This window comes from Populus nigra, chromosome 19 (genome assembly GCF_951802175.1).
Source record: "Populus nigra chromosome 19, ddPopNigr1.1, whole genome shotgun sequence".
In the NCBI taxonomy this organism is placed as follows: domain Eukaryota; kingdom Viridiplantae; phylum Streptophyta; class Magnoliopsida; order Malpighiales; family Salicaceae; genus Populus; species Populus nigra.
The window spans coordinates 8,967,069-8,977,762 of record NC_084870.1 but is presented as its reverse complement, the minus strand read 5'-3'; the positions used below and the strand labels follow the sequence as shown (position 1 = coordinate 8,977,762).

Here is a 10,694-nt window from a genome sequence, read left to right as displayed (position 1 = left end):
TACGCCGTTAAGATTTGTTGTTGTTACACGTAATTTGAAAAATATCAAACAAACCTGGTTTTTAAACCTCAGCTTAACCCAGCGGTCAAACTCATAACCTAAAATCTATCCTGGCTTATGATTTAATTTGAATTGAATTGATATTTACCTGCTCATATGACTTGATTGATCGACTTGTCATCCAATTAACTTGACTAAACACTATACTTAGATAAAAACTGAAGATTTATCTTTATACCAAGATTTCACCGCAAATTAGCACAGTTGTTATAAGCAAATAATTAATCAGATTCGTGTATCAATTTTAGTGTTAATTGAATTCTAGTGCTCTATCAATTTCTTTAATTTTAGCCCTCAGTTAATAATTTTGTTGAGGGTGTTACGTAAATTGCATAATCACGGAATATATATGCTTGACTTTGTTAATCATGTCAATTGTTTTTTTTTTCTTAATTTTTTTAAGAAATGCATTTATTAATATCATTAAAAAAAAGTATACATGTTTATTTTTTATAATCTTAATAAACATATTTTGTAATAAAAATAGAATAAAAAAACAACTATAAGGCAAAGAGGTTAAATACATGTTTATTATTATTACTATTACTATCACTATTATTATTATTATTTGCTATTATATTGTACCTCCTCTATATCTATCAATGAAATTGAGGAGGTATTTGAAAGTGTGATAATGATTACTTTTCAAAGTATTTTTTCTCAGAAATACATCAAAATAATATATTTTTTATTTTTTAAAAATTATTTTTGATATCATCATATCAAAATAATTTGAAAACACTAAAAAAATTAATTTAAAACAAATAAAAAATAATAATTCTTTTAAAATATAAAAACAAACGTGCTCTGAGTTAGGGGGTGAGCAAAAAAACCACAAAAATGAGAAAACCGAAAAAAAAAACCGAAAAAACCGAACCGTGAAAAAACCGATTAAATCAATTAAAATTTTGAAAAAACCGGCTAATTCGGTTCGGTTTTGGTTTTATAAGCCTAAAACCAAAATGAACCGAACCGAAACTGAAAAAAATCGAGCTAAACCGGAAAAAATCGAGCCAAAACTGAAAAATCAAGAAAACTGGAAAAAATAACGAAAAAAACAGAACCGTGAAAAAAACCGATTAAACCGATTAAATTTTTAAAAAAACCGGCCGGTTCGATTCGGTTTCGGTTTTATTAGCCTAAAACCGAAACGAACCAAACCAAAACCGAAAAAAACCGAGCCAAACCGGTAAAAAATCGAGCCAAAACCGAGAAAACTAGAAAAAATAACGAAAAAAACAGAACTGTGAAAAAAAACTGATTAAACCGATTAATTTTTTTGAAAAAACCGGCCAGTTCGATTCGGTTTCGGTTTTATAAGCCTAAAACCAAAAAAACCGAGCCAAACCGAAAAATTGTGTCAAACCTGTTTGAACCGGTTTTTATCCTAAAAAATCGAAGAGGAACCGGTCAGTTTGAACTGGTTGCGGTTTGGTTTCGGTTTTTTTAAAAAAAAAATTAATTTGATTATGTTTTAAAAAAAAACAAACCGAACTGAAAATGATTATCTTTACTCTAAGTTGTCTTTCTAGGCTTCAAAATTCAAACTTTGAAGTAAAGGCTGCGTAATTTATAGTGATCTAAGCATTCATTTAAACTGTGGCCCAAATTAGCAGGAAAGTGTACCCCAATATAAACAAAACAGTGGATCCATTAGAGAATCTAATTAACTAAAAGTGGGCCGAATCTAGCTCGCGCATTACAATAATTTTTTTTTTTTTTTTCATTAGAAAAAAGAATACCACAGTAATATCAAGCAAAATTTAGATTTTAAGAAGTTATATGGATGATTTCGCATATAGTTTTCTATCAATTAATATGATATTTGATATCTTTACACCTGATTAATGTTTATCTAAAAATACTTTTTAACTTCTGGTGGCCGCTGGTGGAGGAATTTTTATCCTTAATATACTAGTTTGGCGCAGCAGTAATATTCAATGATTTCTTCTGCCCTGCAAATCTTTTTAAACAAAATAAAGAACTGTTATTGCAAAGTATATATGCCTCAGTTTGCTCAATTAGAATTTAGAAGATAAACACTACTGTTTTTAAGTTGTTATAGTCATTAACAATGGCAAAAAGCCAATAAGAAACATGTAAGAAAAACTACTCTGTATAACTAAATTCTTCTAAGAGACTGAATGCCTGATGTTTCTGGAAGGCGTGGATTTAGCTTCTTCCATGTTAGCAGAAACAAGACTTTCTGACGAATCCGACCCACTATTCTCGCCCTTTTCTCCTTTGCTTGACCAGAGCTTTGTAAGGATCTTCGACTTGAGCATCCCTCTCATTTTGTTGTTGACAGCCTTATCGACACCATTTCTACCATTAGCCAATCTCAAGGAAGCTACCTCCTCCTTTAGAGCCTTGAGCTCCTCAGCAGTTGCCACAACATCCCAATCTCCCTCTGTGTTAGTATTCGCTGACCTCGAGCTCCTTTGAGACCCATTGTTTAGATCCCTTATGCTTTTAGGAAGGTCGGGGGTGCTACTGCCAGATGAGGCAGCCACCCTTACCTGCTCAAAAAAGAGTACCTGCACAACTACACGCAATGGTAGTCTGTCATTCTGCACCGCATGCATGCATGCATCAACTGATAGTTTCTTGCAGTCCATCAATTTGCATATCCTCTTCCTCTCACTCTTACTGATCCCTGGGTGTTCCTGCATCAAAGAACAGCAAAACTCTACATATTAGTAACCACAAAGCAATTGAATGCACCCAAGTTTTATGATTGGCTACACTCCTAAACTCAGTTGAGGGGTCAAACATGCTGTTTAGTGCCTTGATTTGAAAAACAATTGATGTGAATTAAAAAAATATCATTATTACCTTGAGATACATGTCAACTGCCCGGTACAGTGCATCATGAGCTGGTCTAGAGATACCAGATACCATCTCAGCAAGCTCAACAAACTTCAAGAGGGGCAGATTGGGATCCTTCGCTATTTCAGCTAGGTACCCATCTATCAGTTTTGCCACCATGAGCTTGGAAGCATCAGATAAAATCCCTGGTTTTCTCATCTCCTGAACCTCATGGCCTTCTTCAGACTCCATCTCGGCAATCTGATCTCGCATCAGAAACTCTTCTACCATTTTCTTTACTGCATCAACATCATACATCATGCTCTCCCCTTCCCCAGCATGAATCAAAAGATCATTTACAGAAGCCTCCTCTAGTTGCTGTCCAATTCTCCTTATCAGCTGTCCTTTGATTGCATCGCCCAAGTCAACATATATGGCTGCTTTTAATAGCTTCAACAAAAAACTACAGGGGACGCTGCCTCGCTCAGCAGGCAACAGACACACGATGGTATCAACTGTTGATCTATATTTTGCTGCGTCTCCACACTGGATCATACCCTTGCTGAAACCTGGCAACCTTCTGTAAGCATAAGCTTTCAAACCTTCTCCAATCACCTCATCAGAAAGTGTGCCTTTGGTTTGGATTGTAATAAGAACTCGCTTATACAAACCAATTTCGAGCTCACATAAATCCTCAACCCACCAGTCCTTTGGCACTAACCGGTTTCTCAGACCATTCAAGTTTGGATCATTCCCATTTTCCTCGGGGAGTTTTCTCCGGTTATACGAATAGGACCAGTTGACTTTTGAAACATCAACACAGGCCTTGGTAGCTACAGCATGAATGCAATGACTGGTCACCTTCAGTTCCTCAGATAATGGCAAAAGCGACCTTGTGGTCTGAAGAACAATGATTGAATCCTTCCAGCTGTGAAAAATGCTAGAGCTAAGGAAGACATCAATTTTGTAAATGAGGTTCCCTTTTTCAATAGTCTCATGCATTCCAAGGTACTCAGCCGCACATCGGGCAGCAACAACATTATAAGCATTGAGGGTTACAGTCATGCCATAGCAATATTTGGCACATATCTCAAAGGCAGAAGGCCCACCCGGAATATCAGAAATTTCAACTTCATCACTATTTTCTCCGTTGGCAATTGTTACCAAATTCTGCAAGTGAGCACTTTTTGACAGAAGAGGAAACTGCATAGCAGGATTTTAAATTTATTAGCATCAAAATGATTATAGCAACATAGCATATTAACACAGATTTCTAATGGCATGTCAACACAATTCCAAGCCATGGCACTCTACCCATTATGACTGTAGCCGCAGTCCAAGGATGCTTTTGACAAAAGGTTAGATGGTTTATTCAACAATAATATTGAATCAATTAAACGGTATCATACTACCCTTGCTTCAGACATTGCAAACCAAGCTGAGCCATGTCAGATCATTGTCTTGACATCTCAGAACCAAAAATCATATTCTAGGCTCACTTATATTGAATAAATTAGCAAAGTCAGCTACCTTGGATGCCCATAGTGCCATGTATTCATCATGAGATGCTATGTACCAAGGGCACCACACAGGACAGACACTAAGATACAAAGATCTAGATGAAGTTGCAGAGATAACACCATAGTCATCAACTAGAAATGTATACTGGATTGAAAGATCATGTGTACCTTGTGCAGATAAAACTTTATATCCCCCACGTTAACAATGATATCAGTTGCCAACTCAGTAGCCACATATCTGCACATGACATATAAAATCCCAGTAATGTCAGCAACAATCAAAAATTTAAAGAAATTTGACGATATGCATATTGCTAAGTGCAACCACATTCTATTCCAAAGCTGTAAACCATTCATTTAATTATTTTTTTAATGTATTAATCTTCACAGGCTGACCAAACTTTACAGGGGCCAAGTACAAAAAATCAAGACCCAATTGGTGGGGAAAAGCCAGAATAACAAGCATTCAACAACTTCGGACCAGAAGAGATTTCAATTTTCCTTAAGTAATCAGAAACATAAGAACAATCTCTCCTTTTGAACCACTTCACATTGCAAAGCAGCTCCAATCTCCACAGAAGACAGAAATCATCAGCAAACACTGTGCTCATGCATGAATGTAAAATCATGGACACATGGAACTAAATATACTGGCGAATCATTTTAAAGATTGTTTCACTTTGTTAAAGCATCAATGATATTAACAACTGCCAACAGAGGCTGAATAAAATCCTCATTTCCAGCAATACAAATGCTGTATGACCTTCAGTAGAGAACCCAAACTTCACAGTTCTCCAAAGAAAGTAGTCAAACAACCGGAGTAGCAGATCTACCACACAACAGCAGCTGTGCAAATTCATCAATAAGAGGATTGACTTAAAAGAAACCAAAAAGAATAAGACATTAAAGCAACAACAAGAATCGTAAATAAAATTTCAGCAAGGAATAAAACAGAACGCAAATTGGACTTTGAAACTTCTCACCTAATACTATTCCCTTCTGCCTGAAATGAATCTGGCTTTGATCCAAGTTTCATGAACTTCATCTTGTCAGACTAAAGATCCAAATACTGTAGTTTCGAAATAAACCTTCCCTGCACTCAATTGATCACTCCTAAATCAAACACCTTATGCTATACGCTCACCACCACACATTCCCAATGAAACATTAACATAACCCAACTCGAGAAAAAAATTCCTGAATTGGAAAAGATACTCCAGGTGTGGGGACCAAGTTTCTCAATTGTAACAGGCTTCTAGGCCTAAGGGAGAGTCAATAAGGATCTCAGGAGACGGTGAACAATATATGTCAAGTAAGGTATGACCGAATCTTGACAGAAACCAAGGCAGGAAGTGTGACGGAGAGAGAGAGAGTGAGTTAAAGGGATGTAAAGAAGATGGGATTGAGTAGTTTTTCAACTAAAAGGATCTCTTAAATAAAATGAAAGCCAAAGAAATGGCTGTTGCCTAAATCGGCGGCAAAGCCCACGGAGTACGGAGGCAATGAATCAGCCCAGGAGACATGGCCAACAGGCACTCTGCACTAAACAATTCACTAATTAGAGACAACCCACAAGCATAAATCTGACTCCACCTCACTCACACCCTATTTATTTATCTTTCCGTCTCTGATTACTCTGTTACTTTGTTTTCTCCCTTCTTTATTAAAAGATTCATATCAACAAGACCAATCCAGCTTAATTAATTTCCAAGTTCCAAGTATAAAGAATATGTATATTTTTACCGTTGAACTTTGAAAACCTGCAAAGAAAAAAAAAAACAGCATCTTGGTATCAGTTGAAGAAACCACCAAAAACGCAGACAACAAGCATCTATCTTCAATTTTTTTCAGAAAAAGGCAAAAGCATGGGAATAAATGAGATTTATGCATCGCAAAAATGCTGTAGTAATGAACTATCAAACATCAACTACCAACAAGAAAATTGAAACTGAAATCAAAGGAATCTACCATAATATGTTACAGAAATCTAATTAAATAACAAATATCTAGTTAAATAATTGTGACCAAAGATCAGGATAGAATTGCTATAATGTAAAACCCTAAAACCCCACATGTTGACGTATGAATATAACCAACTTGGAAACCAAAAGACAAACCCCCAAAGCCACTCTCCGTGTAAGCCCCAACATAATCCAAAACCGACCCCAGGTATCCAAATCTACAAAACCATAAATATTACCACCATATTCCTAGAACCAATGTAGATAAACCCACCGAAAGAACCCCATTTCAACAACAAAAATCATCAAAAAGGAAAGAAAGAAGCCTTTAAAGCCAAGACTTAAAGCTACCGCAAATCCACAAACAAAATAGATAGAAGTCTCTTGAAAGAACACTCACCGAAAACTGCAATATTAGTGACACTCAAAAGATGGCAACTTTGAGTCTCAAGTGCCAAAAAAAATTAACCACGACAAAACACTAAGGGAATCACCCAGAAATATAGCCTAGAAATGAGGTGTCACTTAGTTACAGAAATTCAAGATCCCACAACTTCTTACACAAAAACATGAGCTAGAAACAGATGTTTTATCTCATATGAGTGTACTAACAATCCTGCATTGCTTGGTTATTACATCAAACCGAAAATAAAAATCTTGTCTTTGATTTTCTTTGCTCGTTTAGAAAGAAAGCAAAGAGAAGTTCATTCAGTTTTTGGAGAAGGGGGCATTAAAGAAGAGGGCACTCATGACTCGCCACTACCTTTGCTCAGTCATGCACGCCAAAACTGACACACAGCTAGCTTTTTTGTTGCCACTTCACTCCTTTTTAATAAATGGCCCACCTTTAGCCCTTAGGATTTTGCGTCCTCAATTTACACAGTTACTTGTTTACTAGTACCATCACTCTTCTCTGCCTCTCTCTCTCTCAAAAAGAAAGGATGCAAATAATGTCCATTTCTGAATAAAGTTAATTAAATGATTATCGTGCCCTAAAAAGGCAAAGAAGAAGAAAAAAGTGTCGATTATGTTGATGTTTTTTTTTTCCTTAGATTTGACTTTGAATTGTGCTGAATTTATGGTGCATTATTTCAATTTATTTTTAAAAATAACGATAAAATACACTAATAAAACCATATTAAACAGTATTAAAACATGCGTTTTTTGTTTGAATCTTGAGAGGGGGGGGGGGGGGGGGAACCTTAGTAGAGGGCGTCATATGATAACCACGTTGAGTCTTATTTTTTTATTATTATTATTCGGAAAGTGTAACTAAGAGTCACATGTGTGAGATGGTTGTCCTAAAACCAAAAAGAAAAGGAAAAAGAAATCAACGCGTGCCCTTTATGGGATATATTTGCAAGATGTCATAACCCACAGACAACTTCTCAGTTGCATCTAACCTGTGCTTTTATCAGTCGAGTCCTCAATGTATTGAGAATTTTCAATCAGATCCCTTCGTCCGAATCCATTAATGGCTCCCATGTTTTAAAGAGAACTCGATGTTCTCTGTCAAACTCTTGCTGTCATTTTTAGGATATGAGTAATATAATGGGGGATTGTTTATAAGATGGGGACCCGATTGGTTAGAGAATAGGTTACGTGCATTAATAAAATTTGATGATGGGTAGGGAAATAATATAATATTATAATGTTTTGTTATTATCTTGAAATAAAAGAGATTAAAAAAAAAGAATAAACATACCTCGATGCACTACTGTCTTGTAAATACAGATATTTATTTCAAAATTGTTTTATAAACAAATTCATTGTATTTACCTATCTTTGTCCTCTGTGCCGATATTTTTATTCTAATTCTAAATACTAACCCAAAGCAACCATACAGTCAGAAATCATATATAACCGCGTGCATCAATCACGAATAACAAATTCGAGGTAGCTTAAGCACGCGTAAGAATGTTTAGGATTTAAGTAGAATTGTTTTTATGTTTTAAAAAAAAATTTATTTTTTTAAAAATTAATATTTTTTAATATTTTTAAATCATTTTAATAGATTAATAATAAAAATAATTTTTAAAAGCTTTTGATTTGTTTTTAATTTTTTTTTAATAATTTTAATATATGATTTCTAAAAGCATGACAAAAACTCATATTTCTAAAAGCTTTTGATTTGTTTTTAATTTTTTTTTAATAATTTTAATATATTGATATTAAAAATATTTTTAAAAAATATATATTATTTTAATATATTTTAAAAAAATACACTTCAAAAATTAACCATATCACATACAAACACCACCCACCCAGTGATGATTCCTATTCAAGTCGTGGTGTTGACCCTGTAGAATATTTATTTTCGACCGATCTTGCAAAAAAAAAAAAACAAAGTTAAACATAAATGTTGTTAATGTTATGGGGTTATTTAAAACATGCGGGAATATGAAATGTATGGTGTTTTGTGTATATATGAAATGCATGATGTTTTCTACCATGTGTAGATAATTATTTTTCTGCTCATTATTTTCTAATAAAAAATATATCAGGGGTGATGTACACTACCACACCCTCACAGATTATTTATTCCTGATTACGGGTGTCTTTAATAATGCCAGTGGAAGTGTTTTTCTAAAATATTTGCTACTAACAAATATCAAATTAATAATTTTTTAATAATTTTAAAATTATAATATCGAAATATAAGACATTAGTGTGAATCATTTCAAGAACACTTAAAAAAATAATAGAAAGCATCCAAACATGACACCAAACGGTGTGTAATTCTTTACCATTTTTACCCAATGTGTTTTCCTCTCTGGTTTAAATGGCCATCGAGGAGATACTTTTCTTGGTGTATTGTTATGCTTAGGAGATGATTATTTTCTATTGTAATACTGCTCTGGCAATTGTCTCTCTTTTCTTTTGCTTGTGTATGGTTTATTATTTAGAACCTGTTTGGCGAGACAATGCACAACCTCCGATGAAAAAGCACAAAAAGTAATACTTGCCAAACAATACTTGTTTGTTTTTGAAGAGCACAAACATGGAGAAAGGGTGTCTGCAGACTACTTGTTCAGACCATAGTGATGAAACCTAGTTTGGGGTACATCTGGCTAAGGACCCGAGTTTTAAATTTTATGAGTTGACTTGGATTAACTTAAAATTTTTTTAAAAAATTAATATTTTATATAAAAAAATTAAGAAAAAATCCATGTAAATATAGGCTATACATATTATAAATAATGAAGTTTAAAAAAATATTTTAGAAAGTTTTTTATACAACATTAAAAAGATATTATGTTAAGTTTTTAAATTAAAATATTTAAACCAAAAAAAAAATTTATCCCACATTGAAAAAACATAGTTTTTTTCTCTAGAACATAAAGTATATATATTAATGGGTTTTAAATTCCATATTAAAAAGATATTATATTATCCTTTTAAATTTAAATATTTAAACTAAAATGTTTTTTTATCTCATATTGAAAAAATATAACTTTTTTTTCTTGAAAATATAGAGTATATATATTGATAGGTTTCAAATCTCACATTTAAAAAAAAAAAACTGGTCTCACCCAGGTTTAGCTGGGTCGTTGCGCTAGCCGGTTTTTTAACAAACCTGAACCGGTCCAGCTTTCTGGTAGACATGCTGAGTCTGTCCGGGTTTAACAACACTGGTTGTGACATGGTAAAAAAACTCTTTTATTATTATTATTATTATTATTATTATTATATGGATTTGGACCAAACCAGGAGATGATAACCGGGGAGGCTATCAAAGTAGGGAGAAGCCCGCTAATATAAAAATTTATCCAAGACAGGATTTAGAATTGCAAATTAAAAGGGTCAATTTAATTTATTTATTTTAAATATTATTTTAATTTGAAAAAAATTAATAATTATTTTATAAGGTTTTACCTTATAAACTTGAATCATGAGTCAACCCCAGATTTTAACCAAATTATTTAGATCAATTCTCTTCTTTATTTCTTGTCAAAACTAAACCAGTCTAGAAATTAAATTCCTGTTTAACCTGCTATGCTAGTCTGGATTTTATAAATAACCATGATACGTGACAGTCCTGTATCAATAGAAGAACCAACCCGATTGTGCTCCTATCCCTCGTGTGGTTTCCCTATAGCACTTGGTTTGACAAATTCTCTCCAATGAAAAAAAATCAACAAAATTATGAGCTGGGATCTTCTAGTGTTTGTTTATTTTATGTTAAATCTAAAGGATTTGATTCAAAACAAATAGATATTATTTTGATTTTAATATATGCTAAAAATGATAAAAATTTTAATATCTAAATCATTAAATTTAAAATAAATGATGAGATTGGAACACGGTGTGATATAAATTCCAGATAAAAAAAATCCCCTAATAA

General features: G+C 33.4%; 1 protein-coding gene across 2 annotated transcripts; it reads right to left on the bottom strand.

Annotated features, from left to right (window-relative positions):
* Positions 1-2,024: 2,024 nt before the first annotated feature.
* LOC133680430 (BTB/POZ domain-containing protein NPY2-like) lies at positions 2,025-7,192 on the bottom strand. 2 transcript variants are annotated; one of them, XM_062103385.1, is made up of 5 exons: positions 7,113-7,192; positions 5,372-6,148; positions 4,557-4,626; positions 2,896-4,071; positions 2,025-2,726 (listed from the first exon to the last, which is right to left on the bottom strand). In XM_062103385.1, the coding sequence occupies exons 2-5, from the start codon at positions 5,431-5,433 to the stop codon at positions 2,193-2,195; spliced, it is 1,842 nt and encodes a 613-aa protein (XP_061959369.1). In that variant the 5' UTR covers positions 5,434-6,148; positions 7,113-7,192; the 3' UTR covers positions 2,025-2,192. The 2 variants fall into 2 exon arrangements, with proteins under 2 accessions (XP_061959369.1, XP_061959368.1); XM_062103384.1 differs by lacking the exon at positions 7,113-7,192 and adding an exon at positions 6,750-7,096.
* Between the last annotated feature and the right edge of the window lie 3,502 nt (positions 7,193-10,694).